This window comes from Callorhinus ursinus, unplaced genomic scaffold, assembly GCF_003265705.2.
Source record: "Callorhinus ursinus isolate GAN/ISIS: 27379988/994484 unplaced genomic scaffold, GSC_fseal_2.0 scaffold7, whole genome shotgun sequence".
In the NCBI taxonomy this organism is placed as follows: Eukaryota; Metazoa; Chordata; class Mammalia; order Carnivora; family Otariidae; genus Callorhinus; species Callorhinus ursinus.
The window spans coordinates 46943383-46961092 of record NW_027397069.1 but is presented as its reverse complement, the minus strand read 5'-3'; the positions used below and the strand labels follow the sequence as shown (position 1 = coordinate 46961092).

The 17710-nt window shown below is 35.3% G+C and overlaps 1 protein-coding gene across 1 annotated transcript in view; it reads left to right on the top strand.

The window, feature by feature from the left end:
- The window catches only part of SUGT1 (SGT1 homolog, MIS12 kinetochore complex assembly cochaperone), a 39344-nt gene extending 22249 nt beyond the window's left edge, over positions 1-17095 (top strand). Inside the window, exons 11-13 of the mRNA XM_025874810.2 lie at positions 4362-4452; positions 7747-7928; positions 16538-17095. Of these exons, the coding sequence (XP_025730595.1) occupies positions 4362-4452; positions 7747-7928; positions 16538-16639 (375 nt within the window). The 3' untranslated portion in view covers positions 16640-17095. The remainder of the gene's footprint in view (positions 1-4361; positions 4453-7746; positions 7929-16537) is intronic.
- The last annotated feature ends 615 nt before the right edge of the window (positions 17096-17710 follow it).

The window sequence follows — 17710 nt, the reverse complement described above, 5'->3', positions numbered from 1 at the left end:
TATAATGATGATGACGATAATGATAATAGCATTCAGTTATTTGCCAGACACAGTGCTCTGTTCTTTTCCCACATGGTTTCATTTAACCCTGATAAGAACCCTAAATGAGGCAGACCCTATTAATAACATTTTACAGGAGAAATGGGCTCAGTGAGATTAGTTAACTTGTTTATAGTCATATTTCCAACAAGTAGCCCCTATTTATGACTCTTCTCTAAAATTATACAGTTGATAGTTTTTGTCCTGTTTTTAACCTCTGCTTATTTCTGAGGAAATAAGTAGAACTTCTAGCAGTAAAAGACACTTCCAGCAAGTTGTCTATCTTGGCTGCCTCATCTCTAAAATATGGATGGTAATCTCCTTTTACAGGGTTGTTCTATTAACTGAGATGACATATACAAAGCACACAGGATTTTAATAGTGCTCAAAAAATGTTACTGCTATTATTTTATCCTGATTATTCAGATTTTTATTCATGTTATAAAAGCAATACATATCAGAAAATTTAGGAAAAAATACAAAGGAGCTGAGAAAGTAATCAGTCTCACTACTGATGACATTTTGGCAAACTTCTAGGAAACTAGAATATTTTCCTATATTTAGATCTTTCACTACAGGTGATATATACTGGAATTTTTTGTTTATGGGACTATCTCTTACTAATTTCTTCAGAAAGAATAGAGACTGTGATCTTAGGTACTATCACAGTGCCTTGCCCACAGTAGGCACTCAGTAAATATTTGAATTGTACAATTAGAATTTCTGTGATTTTTCAGTTTCTCGTCATTAATTACTGTCTTCTGCATTTTAAAAAATGATTACAAAATGATTTGAGTGTAAAAATAAAGATGGTAGATGTGCAGTATGGCTTCAGGAAGACTGAGTTTACTCTATTTTTGGATGAAGCGGTTAGATACAGCCATTAAACATGTAAAGAGCTGAGTAAGAGAATATTGGGAAAATTACATTCTAAGGGTCAGGAACAATTGTTTAATGACTACAGCCTCGAAACAGATGGTTGTCAAAACTTTGCCCAAAAAAATTTAGCAGTAAACTGCCACAGCTCTCTAGTCTCTGAGAAGGATGCCTTCAGGGTCAGTCTGTGACAGGAAGTGGGAGCTTTACCCTCCTAAGAAGGTGGTGTCTGGATGCCATGACCCTTTTGGGGTAATGGCTTCCCTTTAAATCTTGAAGTTCTTTCATTGGAAAATACTAAATTGTCTGTGTGTAAAGAATTGGGAAGTGGGTGATAGTATGCAAAATCATGAAAACTTAACAACCTGGAACAGCAGGGATTCATACTTAGTAATCTGTGAATACTGCTTTGGGATATTACTGAAAACCTTCCCTGGGCATATGAGAGGAACATTCAAACCAAGGTTTTAAGTTAACTTGTAAATTATTTTGACTTAAATGAAAATAGAATAGCTTATTAATAGTTGCAATAAAAATATCTGAAATTGGGCTGTTGGTAACTCTTGGAGGTGGTACCTGCCAGGATCATTAAGACTTAAAACTTCATTTTTAAAAGCATGTATAAGCATTGAAAGTGAAATAGGGGTAAAAAGGGATTCACAGAAAATTAGCTCTCCCCACTTTTATCTTTTTAAAAAGCTACTTTAAGTGTGTTTTATTATGTGCCCCTATTTTAATGAATGGATTAAATATAATTAGGTTCAGGTCAGTGTGTCTCACTTGATAGACGTTGTTACTGAGAGCTTTGAGTTTGGCCTTACAAAGGCCTCTTGGTTCATACTGCACAATTACTCTGGTTATAGTGGCTTCAGTAGATGTGAATGCTAGTGTATGCTGCTCTGTAGGTGAAACAAGGAACACTCTCTAGGTGAAACAAGGAACCGTGCTTAAGTGCAGGAACAGGAGGTGTGAATATAAGGTGCCCTGAGGCAGAGGCTAGTTAAGGATAGTGTTGCCAGGGTTCATTTCCAGATGAATTGAAAATTAAAGGAACAAGATGAAGTTTTAAATTTTAGGATGATAATATCCCTTTTCAGTAACTGTTGCTGTGTCATCGCCAGCTATTAGATTTTTGCCCCTTTTTGATAAATAATTCCAGCAGCAACAACTTAAAATAACCAAATTATTATCACTTAATACTGTGTATGAGAAAATATAGGTAGTGTTTTACTTTATAAAAATTAGTCATTCATTTTAGAGAATTCTAGGGATTCTTAAAATTGTTTTTATGTAGAATTTAAACACATAAATTACATTAAAAATACTATACTTTTTGTCTCTTTCCCAGTGACATTTGTTTCATGGTTTTTTCATTATGAAAACAGTTTTTTGTTAAATTTCTGTGCTAAAGAAAATACGAATACTCGGACTATACCCCTTCTATACCATCCGTTCCTATCTGATTAAAATTATTGGCAGATTTCTCAGTTAGTGTTCTGTTAAGGTATTTTAAAATGTAAATTTTAAGGATTCTGACATTAAATGCAGGTGGTAGAAAGATTACCAGTAATTGCTAGTTTAAATGATTTATCTGATTTAATGGTGTTAAAGAACCAGTGTGAATAGCCTTTTCTTTCTGTTACATTTGTCTTTTGATTTTTTTTCCTATTTACAAAAGTAAATCCTTTTCTTAGAAAAAATTAGAACATAAAATTCTATTTTGAGGGGTGTGTGGGTGGCTTAGTTGGTTAAGCATCCGACTCTTGCTTTTGGTTCTGGTCATGATATGGAGCCCTGCATTGGACTCTTTGCTGGGTGTGGAGCCTGCGCTTAGAATTTTCTCTCTCCCTCTCCCACTGCCCCTCCCCGTGCTTGCACTTCCTCTCTCTAAAATATATTTATAAGACTGATAAGATATTTTTACAAAAATTCTATTTTGATTCTTAAACTGTTTGCGTAATAATTTATTAGTGCTATAAATGCTGATTTTGCTAGGCTTAGATTGGGAGTGAGCATTATTTGAACAAGGAAAACAAAAGGTAGATGTAAGTGCTCTGTGAGTGTATGTTACCGTTAAGGGTAGACTCTAGGGGGGACCAGCCTTGATTAGATAGTTAAAGATGCTTTTAATATTTCATTTTAATAAGTGAAGCTAGTTCAGCATTCAGAGGCCCTTCATAGTTTGCCTTACACCTCTTTCATCTATTTTTTACTGTTCTAACATAAATCCTGGACTTGAGACAAATTGGTCTTGTCTCTACTCCCTGATGCACTGTGTCCTTTGAAACCTCAGGGCTCCAGTTTCAGGCTGTTGCTTTTGCCTCTGGGGACCTCCCCCTTCCACCATTGCAAATGCTCCTGCCCCTCAAAGCTTTTCAAGGTGCGCTGACACTTCTTCTTTTCACACCCATTTGTAATCTCTGCTTGTAATCATACTGTCAACTTTCTTTTAGTATCTCACCTACTTTCAGATGGCCTAGAACATGTTTTTAATATTTTTAAAAGTCCACCACATCCCTGAAGATTATAACTTGCTCATATTGGGTGTTTAATAATTATTGAGTGAATTATTATAAAAATTTTAGCATTAGTTGTATTATTTTTATACAGTGATATGACTTTGTCTCAGCTCTCACATGCAATAATGTACAAGCAAATGTAATTATTTTTTTAAAATATTGGTTTATTGGAGCACACATCGGTTGGGCATCTGCCTTCGGCTCGGGTCATGATTCCAGAGTTCTGGGATTGAGCCCCATGTGCTTCTCCCCCCCCCACTTGTGCTCTTTCTCACTCTCTCAAATAAATAAATTCTTAAAAAAAAAAAAGATTTATTTATTTTAGAGAGCATGAGCAGGGGGTGAAACAGGGAGAGAGACAGAGAAGGAAAGGGAAGCAGACTCCCCGCTGAGCATAGAGCCTGGCAAGGGGCTTGATTTCAACAACCAGAGCTGAAATCAACAGTCAGATGCCTATCCGACTGAGCCACCCAGGCACCCCTATAGTAATTCCTTTAGAACAGGGTTTCTCAATGGGGGGTGCTGTTGACATTTTGGGTTGGATAATTATTTGTTGTGGAGGGGTTGCCCTTTATGTTGTAGGATGTTTAGGTGCATCCCTAACCCCCACCCCAGTTGTGAAGACCAGCAATAACCATATTGCCATATCACCCCTGGTTGAGAACAGTGCATTGGAAGAAAAAATATATGGATTTCAAGACTCTTAATTATAGCTTATAGTATGTATGTATGTTGTTTCTGAAGGGTGGCTTTTAAGTAGAAACAAAATGTTTCAAAGTTCTTCAAATTTAACCTTGTATAATTTAAGGAAATTATCTCGAGAGCACTATTCTTATAAAATTTTATGACTTAAGGAAATTGCATTTGTTTTTTACTGTTTTGTATATTTTACATGGAATAATAAATTTTATTTGGTGTTTCCTCCAGATTGAAATTAAAATGAAAAAGACAGAGGCTGTGAGATGGGAAAAGCTAGAGGGGCAAGGAGATGTGCCTAAACCGAAACAGTTCATAGCAGGTTTGTTTTCTGGCCTTGATGAACTTTAAATTCATATTGTGTTATATAGTTGAAGTTAAATAGTAAAGAGCGTTCTTTCTACTCTCATTATTTATGTTCCCAGGAAAAGATTTATTGAGTGCAATAAGATTGCTCTGTAATGAATACAAAGTAGCCTTTCATGTGAAGTTTCTACCTTTTTCAATTCTTCAACACAGAATAAAAGTGAATGCTCTGCATAAACCCTGAGGGCATTGGGTTTATATTGTTTACCCAGTCACTGTATGACTTAGTTGAGGGTTGTTTTTGTGTGTTGCCCTTTCCTATTGCTTCTTTTTGGGTTGTAAGTGAATTAGAGGTTTATTCTGAAATAATTTCCTCCTCTTCCCTCTCCCTTTCATTTATTCCTTTCTATTTCTTCTGATACTGTCAACTCTAATTTCCTGGACTTTCAGGGCTTCACAGAATAAAATATCTAACCCATTTCATTCTGTTGCTCCTAAAGAAGTGCTCACAAACAGGTCATGAAAACCTAAGAAAAGCCTAGGAGAAGAGTGGAAAACTAGGGTTGATTGTTTTTAACCCTGTAAGGGACAGACTACTTTATGTTGGGTCAATTTTAAGCCTATGCAATAGACAGGTGTTTTTCTAATGGAATGATTAATCTGCTAGATACTCTTAGGACCAGAACCTGAAGAGTGTATTTTACAGCAATGGCCTCATTAATGAAAGGAGAGAAATTTAAATGTTCTGATTTGATGACTAAAATGAGTTAATATTGTGTTTGAGTTACTTTTAGATTTTTCACTGTTCTTTCTGTAACATAAAACAGATTTCCTTGTGGCACCTTTTAGAAAACACTGAGTTAGCCAGCAAATCATTCATTTTATTTTATTTTTATTTTGAAATAATTTTAGATGCCCCTAGAAGTTGCAGAAATGATGAGTTCTCATGTACCCTTCACCCAGCTTCTCTGCATAATAACATCACAACTAGTCTATTGTGTAATTAGCAAAACCAGGAAAATTGACACCAACAGATAATTTTTTAGGATTGAAATATTTGAAGTTGGTATTTCTGCTTCACATTTTATTTGAAAGAGGAAAGATGTTATGTGCTTCTTTTGGGTCTGACTCCCAGAGACTTGGGGGGGCTGAGGTTTATATATAGCTCAAAAAGCATTTAAAAAAACAAAACAAAACCCTTTAAATGTAGTATTTCACTCGATTCTAACAATAGCCCTCTATAGTAGGCAGACCTGTTCTACAGGTGCCGAAAGTAAGCAACTTGCTTAAGCGCACCCAGCAGTTTTCATTGTCTAGGACTAAACTCTGGTCTTCAGGGTCTGGGTCTGGTTCTTACATAAACCCTATATGTGATACTGGTTGTTGCGGCATCCCTAACAATGGAAAAAAGTCTCTGCCGACATGAGTATCTTTGCAGTTATTTGATATTATAATGAATGAACAAGGAAGTTAGGTTACCCATCCATTCCTCAGTAGTTTATCTACCATCTACAGGTGTTAAAGTTTTTCTGAGATTAAATAGAAAGATTTTTTAGTGTTATGGTTGCAGAGTTTTTCTAAACTCAATGCCTTGGATATTTCAGATGCTATTCCTCCTGTCCTGTTTTATATTTTTGTAAGGAATTAATATGCTTGTCAGATTCCTATGTCCTGCAAGCTGGTGACTGCAGATAAGGGCAAGTTGCTTGACCTGTCTGGGCCAGTTTTCTTATCTGTAAAATGGAGGTTAGAACCTGTGTTCCCATTCTTCTGGGGAGTCAGCATTAGGATTACTTAAACCCATGTTTTTTAGGCTTTTAATTTACTATGACATATTTTTTTGTTTGTTTTCTTTGGCTACTAGTGAAAATGCACATAGATAGAGGGGATTACTGGTGGAGGAAGGGTAGATCAGAAAACTGTATGTTTACCCTAAATAAAACCGTGAGGGGGGTGCTGTTTAGTTTTGTTTTGCCGGGGGGATAGGCAGAGAGAAAGACTGACAGGTGAGGAGAAGAGATGGAACAACAAACTGAACAGTTATTGGTTTCTCATTTCTGGACTATTTTGAGGAAAGGGATATAGAGAGGTAGTAGTGGACGGGGGACATGTAATGTGTCCTAATTTATTAATAGGGAAACTTTGAATCAGGTTTTTCTTAAAGCTCTGCACTGCACTGTCCAGTATAGTCACCACATATATTTGCTGAGCATTTGAAAATGACTAGTCTGGATTGAGTTGTGCTGGAGTATAAAATACCAGATTTTGAAGACCGTATGAAAGGAAGAATATAAAATGTTTTAATATATTTATATTGATCCATGTTGAAATGATACTGTTTTGAATATATTAGGTTAAATAAAATATATTACTAAAATGCATTTCATGTGATGATTCTTAATAACAGCTACTAGAAATTTTTAAATTATGTATGTGGCTCACATTTGTGGCCTGCGTTATATTTCCATTGGAGAGTGAGCAGAACTGCTCTTATAACTTCTAGGTAGATTACTTTTTAATTACTTGGGTGCCACCATCTTGATTCCCTTAGTCTTTAGGATAGCCTTGGCAGTGCCCTGAGCCCCTGGGCCAGTCAGTAGCCTCTCTGGTTGTAAGCAGCCTCCATTTACCCCCGTGTGCCCTACAGATACTGTTATTTTCAATGTGTGCATGAGTGGGCATTGAACTCTAAATGATCACATGGTGTATTTTTCAACATTCAAGAATTGCTTATTATCTCCTGTTGAAGTAATCTAATAATTTAATGTGGGGAGAGGATGGAGTCTTAACTCACTGTCTAATGGCATAGATAATTATATTTTCAGTTTAGCTCTACTCTGAAAGATAGAGAAGCACCTCAAAAAAGTCCCATTTTTAACATTAAAATCTTGTTTGTAAGAGAAATTTCTTAATGAAGCATTATTTAAAAACACTATTTTTAGAATTGTTTATACTATCTTTGCAACTTTTCTGTAAATATAAAAGTTCTAGTATACTTCTCACTCAGTCCCCTCATTATTAACACAAAGAATCTGTTTTTAATCTAATTTTACATAATATACCAAAAATGTACACTTTATTAGATTTTGCTCAAAAGAAACTTCTGGATTTTACATTACTCTGATTCAGTTTTTAGAAGTGTAAATCTGATTATTGATGTATATATCAGAAAGACATTTATTATAAACATGAAATTTAGTGACCTAAACTATTTGCTAAGATGTTCTATATACCATGGTCACAAAGTTTACATATTCTTGACCTAATCATCACATGTTGATTAATCACTTCTATCTTTTTTACTCCATAGATGTAAAGAACTTATATCCATCATCATCTCATTATACAAGAAATTGGGATAAATTGGTTGGTGAAATCAAAGAAGAAGAAAAAAATGAGAAGTTGGAGGGAGATGCAGCTTTAAACAAATTATTTCAGCAGATCTATTCAGATGGTTCTGATGAAGTGAAACGTGCTATGAACAAATCATTTGTAAGAACATAAGCTTGAAAAACACATATTGTAGTAAATTTCAGAAATTTTTTAAGATTAAGTAGGCAGTTTGAAACCAAATTGTATATACTGTAGTTGGGAGGCCTTTTTGAATAGGCTTCATCTGAACATTTCTTTCTGTTCTAAACTTAGAATAATTATTGAGGAAGTTGGAAACTTGTGGGGGAGTTGAGACTCAAGTGGTTTATTCCAAATAAATATTTTTTAGTCGCTGAGTTAGAACTTGGAAGGCTGAAGAAATACTCTTAATTACTGTAGTTGGATTTATCGCAATAGCTGAAGGAGCCTCCATTAGAACCATATATAGTGGCCTCTGTCAGAGATGAAGAATATAGACAGGAAACTGCCAGAACAGTGTTTGGCAAGTAGAAAGTGCATATTAATTACTCATTGGTTTGGTAATAATTTGTTGATTAAGAAAATAAGGCCCAGGACAACCTAAATATCACCCCGAATTAGGCCTCAAGTTCTGAGATTTTAATAATAAGTCATCTCTGTAGAACTGGGTTGATTATTTTGCTTTAGTTGTAATCATTTGACTTTTATCAGTAGCTTTGGAAATGTCACTCTCTTCTTTTAAGGCATTTAGATTCAAATTAGTACTTAGTTAATAAATGTCTTTTGAGACTCAGATATTCCACAGAAGTGACTGTGTTGTAACTGCTCATGATTGAGCTTTTCACTGTTGATTTAAAAAGTTTTCTTAAACTTTTTATGTTGAAATAATTACAGATTTATATGCAGTTGTAAGAAATAGTGCAGAGGTCCCTTGTATCCTTTACACAGTTTCCCCTAGTGGAATCGTCTTGCAGAGCTACAGTACAGTATCACAACCATGATGATGACCGTTCAGATAGAGAACATTTCCAGTGCCACAGGATTCTTTCACTGTTGTCATTTCATAGCCATACGCACTTCCTCCCACCCCTGCCTCTCCTTAACTCCTGCCACCACTAATCTGACAAGTCTTTGTGAGATAGTTTGCAAATATTTTCTCTCAGTCTGTAGTTTGTCTTTTTATTTTCTTAATTGTCTTTTGCAGAGCTAAAGTATTTAATTTTGATGAAGTTCAGTTTATCACTTTTTCTTATGGATTATGCTTTTAGTATCAAGTCTAGAACTTTTGCCTAGTCTTAGATCTGAAAATTTCTTTCAATAAAAGTTTTATGGTTTTACATATTACATTGAAGTCCATGATCCATTTTGAGTTAATTTTTATATAAAGTTGAGATGTAGGTTGAGGGTTTTTTTTGTATGTTTTGTTTTTGGCCTGTATGTGTTCATTTGCTCCAGAAGCAGTTGTTGAAAAACCGTCTTTCTTCCATTGAATTGTTTTTGTGTATCTCAAAAATTACTTGAGCATATTTGTCTCAGTCTATTTCTGGGTTCTCTGTTTCATTGATCTACATGTCTGTCCCTCTGTAATATTACAGTCTTGATTATTTTAGCTATGTAAGTTTTGAGTCCAGGAAGAGTCATTCCTTCTACTTGGTTAATCATTTTCAAAATTGTTTTAGATATTCCAGTTCCTTTGCCTTTCCACATAAACTTTAGAATATTTTGTTTATATGTATCAAAATATCCTGTTAGGAATTGCACTGAACTGTGTATCAGTTCATAGAGATTGACCTTTTTACTGTGTTGAATCTTCCAATCCATTTATTTAGATCTTTGATTCTTTCATCAGCATTGTGCAGTTTTCCACGTGTAAATCCTAAACATGTTTTGCAAGATATACCTAAGTATCCTTTTTTTTGAGTGATTGTAAATTATATTGTATATTTAACTTTCGTGTCCATATGCTAGTATTTAGAAATACAGTTGGTTTTTTTATCTTACATTCTGTGACCCTGCTAAACTCACTTATTCCGGGGAATTTTTTGGTAAATTACATGTGATTTTCTTTTTTTTAAAATTATTTACTTGAGAGAGAGAAAGAGCAAGAGCACAGAGGGAGAGGGAGAAGCAGACTGAGCAGGGAGCCCGATGCAGGACTCGATCCTAGGACCCTGAGATCACGACCTGAGCTGAAGGCAGACGCTCAGCTGACCGAGCCACCCAGGCACCCCTACATGTGATTTTCTATGTAGACAGTCATATCTTCAAAGAGGGACTTTTTAAATCTGGTATTTGTGACTTTTATCTCCCCCCCCCTTTTTTTTTTTTTGCTGTATTGCAGTGGCTAGAACTTCTGGCACTATGTTGAAAAGTGTGGTGAGAGTGGACATTTATGCCTTATTCCCCATTTTAAGGGAAAACCATTCAGTCTTTCACCATTAATTATAATGTTAGTGGTAGGTTTTTTGCAGATGCTCTGTCAGGTTAAAGTTCTCTATTCCTTGTATGAGATTTTTTACCATGAATGGCTGTTGACTTTTGGGAAGGTAGCTATTCGGCTCACCACTCTGCCACCAACACTGCACAGCTAGCTGTTCACTTTTGAATTCGAATGCTTTTTCTGCATTGATCAGAATGATTATGGGATTTTTCTTCTTTAACCTGTTACAACAGTGATTTTATATGATTAATGTGATATTTTTACTAGAACCAACCTTGCATCCTTGGCATAAGCCTCCCCTGGTCATAGTGTATAATTCTTTTTATATTTTGCTCAATTCTACTTTCAGATACTTTGTTAAGGATTTTGGGTCTATATTCATGAGGGATATTGATCTGTAGTATTCTTTTTTTGTATGTCTTTTTCTGGTTTTGGTATCTGTGTAATACTAACTTCACAATATGAATTGGGAAGTGCTCTGTCTTCTTCTGTTTTGGGGAAGAGATTATATAGAATTGGTGTTACTTTTTCTTTAAACTAGTGAAACCATCTGGGCCTGGATATTTCTTTTTTGGCCAGATTTTAAATTACAAAATTATTCTAATAGCTTATTAGGACTGTTCAGATTATCTATTTCATATTGAGTGACTTGTGGCAGTTTGTGGTTTTGAGCATTTTATTCTGTTTAGTTTGTCTAACCTGTCAGTGTTGGTAGTATTTTCTTACTGTTTTTGTTTTGATATTTACAGGGTCTGTAGTGATACTCCATTTCGTTCCTATGGCGGTAATTTGTGCCTTCTTTTAGTCTTGAGGTTTGTCAGTGTTACTGAATTTTTTTTTTCCCCACAGAATCAGCCCTTTGTTGACTTAATATATTTTCTTCAATTTTTTATTAGAAATTCCATTCATTTCTGTTCTTTGTTATTTTCTTCCGTCTGCTTCCTTTGGGTTTATTTTGCTATCTTTGTAGGTTGTTCAGATGTTAATTAGATTGTTGATTTGACTTTCTGTTTTCTGTTGTGTATGTTTATGCTATGAATTTCCCTCTTAGCAGGGTTTTAGCTGTCTCTTACAAGTTCTAATGTTATATTTTCATTCAGTTTAATATGTATTTTGATTTTAGTTGAGACTTCATCACATGGATTGTTTAGAAGTGTGTTGGTCAGTTTCCAGGTGTTTGGAGATTTTCCTGTTAACCTTATTACTGGTTTCTAATTTTATTCCATTGTGATTTGAGATTATGTACCATGTGATGTACATTCTTTGTTTTATAGCCCAGCATTTGGCCTATCTGAAGTTTATGTTTCGCTTGAAAAGAAGGTGTATTCTGTTGTCAGAAGGAGTGTTGCTTGTTGAATTCTTCTGTATTGCTGATTTTGCTGATTTTGTCTTATTCTGTCAATTTTTGCTTCACATATTTTGCAGCTCTTTATGGTGCATATGCATTTAGGATTGCTGTATCTTCGTGGTGGGTTGGCCTTTTTATCATATATACATGTCATTCTCTAGCTCTGGTAATTTTCTTTGCTCTGATATTAATGTAGCCAATTCTTCTGTCTTTTGATTAATTTTTGCATGATGTCTTGTTCCATTCTTTTATTTCCAACCTGTCTGTATCATATTTAAATTGATTTGAGTCCTACTGTTTTTTTAAAGTGAGTTTCTTGGAGACAGCATATAGTTGGGTTATGTTTTTTCACTTCTTCTGTCAGTCTCTGTCTTTTAATTGATGTATTCAGATCATTTACATTGAATATAATTATTGATATTTTAGGACTTTAATTCTACCATTTTATTTATTTTTTGTTCTTTTGTTTTTCCTGCCTTCCTCTGAGTACTTTTAAATATTTTTTAGTTTCATTTTTATTTATTTATAATTTTTTTAGTGTTTCTTCTTTGTATAGCATTTTTAGTGGTTGCTCTGTATACTAGCTATATTATACATAGCTTATCAGAGTTTACTGGTGTCATTTTTCTTGTCAGTTTGAAGTGTAGAAGCCTTACCTCCTCCCTTTATGTCCCTTTACCCTCTCTCATTTATAATTTTCACAAGTATTTCCTCTATATACATTGTTATATTTTCATTCAACTGTCACATGTAATTTAGAAAGCTCAAGAGAAAAAGCAAATTCTACTTTGTCTGTTTTCGTTTCTAATGTTCTGAGGTTCTGTTATTACTTTAGAGAACTTTAGGCATTTTTTTTTTTTTTAATAATAATTATTTTTTTAAAAATTTTCAAGTAGGCTCCATGCCCAGAGTGGAGCCCAGTGCGGGGCTTGAACTCAAGACCTGAGCTGAGATTGAGTCATATGCTTAACCGATTCAGGTGCCCCCTGGCATTCTTTTAGATCTGCCTGTGACAGATTCTCTGTCAGCATGGATTTCTTTGGGTTTATTCTGATTGGGGTTTGTTGAATCTGTAGGTTTATGTGTCTTGCCAAATTTGGGAAATATTCAGCCATTATTTTGTTGCGTACTTTTTCAGATCTACCTCCTTCTTCCTGGAACCTGATGATACAAGATAAATATTTTGTTACAGTATCACACATCCCTGAGACTTTCTTCATTTTATCTCTCTTTTCTTTCTTTTGTTCAGATTAGGTGATTTATATTGTCCTGTTTTCAGGTGCACTGGTGCTTTTCTCGGTCCCTTCTATTCTGTTCTTTAGTGTTATCCACTTACCTTTTATTTTAGTTGTAGTTTTTGATTCTAAAACATTTGATGGTTCTTTATATTGTCTTTTCTTTGCTGTATTCTATTTTTCATTTGGTTCAACCAAATTCATGATTTCTAGTAAAGCATTTTTTTACTATGATTACTTTAAAATCTTTGTCAGATAATTTTAACATTTTTCTCATCTCAACATTAGCATCTGTAGATTGTCTTTTATTTTTTTACTTATTTGAGAGAGAATGAGAGAGAGCACAAGAGGGAAGAGGGTCAGAGGGAGAAGCAGACTCCCTGCTGAGCAGGGAGCCCGATGCGGGACTCGATCCCAGGACTCCAGAATCATGACCTGAGCCAAAGGCAGTCGCTTAACCAACTGAGCCACCCAGGCACCCTGTTGATTGTCTTTTAAAAAAAAAATAGAATCCGAAATTTTCCTTGTGCTTGGTGTTTTTTTTTACCAGCAACAAGTGATTTTCAGTTGAAACTTGGATGTTTTCATGTTCTGCTGTGAGACTGGATCTTATTTAAATCCTCTTAGGGACATCTGGGTGGCTCAGTCAGTTAAGCATCTGCCTTCGGCTCAGGTCACAGCCCCGGGATCCTGGGATTGAGTCCTGCATCGGGCTCTCTGCTCCGTGGGGAGCCTGCTTCTCCCTCTCCCACTTCCCCTGCTTGTGTTCCCTCTCTTGCTGTGTCTCTGTCAAATAAATAAATAAAATCTTAAATAAAATCAAATAAATCCTCCATCTTATTTGGCTCTCTCTGCCAATCACTCTGTCAGAGGAAGGGAAGGCACTGCCTCATTATTGCTAGGTGGAGGTGGAAATCCAGGCACCCTAATCAGCCTCCTTAGACATCCCAGGGCATCTCTTCACCACGGCTGGGAGTGAGGTAGATGTCTCTTGGTTTTCACTGATACCACAGGTGGCAGAGGAGGTGGCTTCATGATAGCCCAGCATGGGTGGAAGTCTAGGCTCCTCACGCAGCTTTTACTGGCCTTGGGTGGGGATGGCACCACGGTTTTTTTCTGTGGTGTCTAGTGCAGTGGAGCAATTATAGTCTAAAACTTTTCTGTCTTCCTAAGCTTTTTTTCTTTCTTCATCCTTTAGCTAGAGAAACCAGGTTTCTGTTCGAGCTTTTTTTGTGTGTGCCTCTTAGTGTTTCCAGCTTCTTCAGCAGCAACTCTAGGACATGAGGCAGAAAAGAAAACCCAGGGGACTCACCACCATGTTATGTTGTTCCTTGGCTCCCAAGGTCCCTAGCTGATCTGTCTTCTTTCCTTCATCTTTTAGAGTATTCTTATGTTTATTTACATATATATAATGTCCAAGGTTTTTAGTAGTACTAAGTGGGAAGAATAGGGTAAAATACATCTCTGTGTCCCCAGGAAGAGAAGTCAGTTTCAGTATTGACTTTTTTAAGAGTATGCCAGACAGAATAACAGTGTGTAAAATTTCAAAGATAGATTATAGAATCTGCATCCATTTTCATACAGAGGCTTTGCTAATAGTAACTGAACCATATACACCCATTAAACAAGCCACCTGGAACATACCAAGTGCTTCTGGGAAAACAAGGGCAATAGACTCTGTCATCTATGATCTTCCAGTCTAATTGGGAAAAAAAGACCAACATGTACAAAATCATCAGAGGGAAATGCTAAATTGCACTGTAGTCCATAAGGGAAGAGGGGAAAATAAATGTCATCAGTAAATATCAGATTATAAACTAAATCTGAGTCCTTCATCTTCATAGGAGTAGTTTATTATATAGAATTTATCTCTTTTTATTCAAAGTTTTTAAAGTCTTAAATTCCAGTTAGTTACTATACATGTAATCTTAGTTTCAGGGGTACAAAATAGTGATTCAGCACTTCCATACATCACCCGGTACTCATCACAAGTATACTCCTTAATCCTTATCCCCTATTTAACCCATGCCCCCATCCACCTCCCCTCTGGTAACTGTCAGTTTGTTCTTTATAGTTAAGGATCCATTTCTTGGTTTGCCTCTCTCTCTTTGCTCCTTTGTTTTGTTTCTTAAATTCCACATATGAGTGAAATCACTTGGTGTCTGTCTCTGACTAACATTTCAGTTAGCTCTAGCTCCATCCATGTCATTGCTAATGGCAGGATTTGTGTGTGTGTGTGTGTATAATATTCCATTGTATATGTATACCACTTCTTTTTTCTTTTTTTCTTCTCAGATGTGGGTTAGGATTAGGTTAGAGTTAGGGCCAGGGTTGAGGGTATATGCCTGGTATCCTGCAATTTGGAGAACTCTCCAGAGGGCTTGATGACATTAGGATTAGGGTTAGGGGTTTAGGATGTTAGTGGGTTTATATTAATGAGAGAATATTTGTTACTTGAATGACAGTTTATACACACTGTAGTTCAGTGAGGTAAGCACAAGGCTCATGCTATATGCTGCTAACGTATGTTTACATATACTTATATCTTAAAGAAGGTGTTACTTAAAACATAAGCTGTATAGTTTCATTCAAGTAAGAATAGGTCTATTCCCACATGCTTCTACATACTACATTTACAAAGATTCATATCAATATTTTATTTGAAGTCTATCATGTGCCCATCCGTTCTGGCTTAGATCTAGGATATAAGTGTTAGTAAAATATGTGCCTTGCCTTGTAGGAGCTCTCAGCTTTAGTTGGAACTAAGGGTACGAAACATATAAAAGAAAGCAGACCCTTAAAATTCTAACAGTGTAGTGTGATACATATTAATGGTAATTATGCTCATACAGAACACAAATTCTACAAAGGTAGAGTCTTGATTAGGGTCAAAGGAGGCCACAGAGAAATGGTGAAATGTTATGTTTAGAGGATAACTAAACAATAGGGGGGAAATAAACTGGTGGCAAAGAACATCCCATGCAAAGCAACCCATGTAAGGGAGCTTGACAGGGAGTGTGGGGCATGAGGTTATATTGAGGTTCCAGTGTAATAGTCGGGTTTGTAACTATATACATAATGCCAGCAGCCTGGTGATCATGTAAAAATGTTTAGATCTGAATAATTCACACTGTTTTTTGCTGTGATCCAAGTCAGTTAATTTTTTTAAGATAACAAATGTCCAGAGGTTTTTTTTAGAATGTACTTATGAATGTGCTAGGGTTTTTGGTGGGTGGTGTATTCTATAGATGGTAAATAGATAATCAGTTCTTTACTGAGGTACTGATTTTATGTACTTGTGTGTATGCACATTGATTTGAAAAAAATTCCAGCATTCCCTTGTATATATTTGTCACAGAGCATTACAAAGGGGATCTTAAAAGTTTTGTCCAACTAGTATAGAAAGAGTTTACTTTGTCTGGTCTTTACTGTCTTTAACAAAAGAGATTATTATTTTCTTGGGGAGCCAGTTTTATTTTCATCAGAAGGTAGATTTTCCACATTTACCTCAATGCTGATTAGCCAAGGGAGATGTGCTTTATATGACTGTATGAACATGATGCCTTCTACCTAACTTATTTGAAAAGCCCAAGATTAAATCAAAATATCTTGTGTTTATATTGAGCCAAACATAGGCTATATTTAGAACACTATGCTTGGAACATTTTTAGAAAAATACTCTGATTATATGGTCCAGGGATTAATCTATTTTTATTTCTTATTGCAGATGGAGTCTGGTGGTACAGTTTTGAGTACCAACTGGTCTGATGTAGGTAAAAGGAAAGTTGAAATCAATCCTCCTGATGATATGGAATGGAAAAAGTACTAAATAAATTAATTTGCTATCACTGTATTGCATATATTCACCTATGCCCATTGTGTATTAATATTGCATTCTTGAATTTTGAACTCTTAGTATCTTTTTGAAAGGTTATACCTCTTTACCTCTTTGTGCTTTAGAAATTATTTTCCTTCCAAGCGTTCTAAGAGTCTAATGAAGAACTAAGATCATTTTTTAACACTTTTGTCCTTAAGGATTTCAGACATGCTGAAATGGAATAAAGTATCATTTGCTACTAGATAGATTAGTTCTACCTAGTTATGGAAATGGAAAAATCATCAGTGGGATATCTTGGGTTATTGCCTTATTTTTGATGGAGTATTCTGTTAATAATTTATTAGATTTGGCAGTTTTGGGTGAGCATAGATTTTTTTTCACCTTCCGTGTTACATTGTTTGCTTTTAAAAACAGCTTTTGGATGGAGTTGTAAATACAATTTTTCTATGAAGAAGTTTGGTTTCTTTACCTTTTTCTTAAGTTTTGTAATGAGAACTTTGAGAAATTATAACAGGGAATTCTTACTTGGTTATTTTTATGGGAAATATTTGTAGTTACACTGAGATTTTGGTCCTTACCTTCCAAATTCCTGTATAAAACATAGACACCTGAGTTTAACATGCTGCAAATTTATCCATACTGAAGGCTAATCTGTGAAATTGGGCCAAAGAGTGATTTAGGAAAGCCCAACACTGCTTCTTGCTGGGGTTTTTTTGTTGTTGATTTTTTGGGAGGGGCACCTCAGGAGGCTTGAAATTACTGGTGGTTTGTTTTGTTTTGAGGTTTTGTTTTGTTTTTGTTTTTCTGTAATTTTTTCTTTCTTAGAATATTTCTCTTCTCACATCCCAACGATTACTTTGGTTTCAGTGGTTTAGGCTAGCTGCTGAGAGGGTAATTTAATAGGTATATATTTAGTATGTACTCTATTTCTAGAGTAAATAGATACCATGGGAATACAAAAAGTAAAGACATGATCATTAGCTTCAAAGAGCTTATAATCTAGCAGAGAGAAACTTAACATTCATGAAAGAATTATGGAATGGCTGATTGCTGAACTCATCA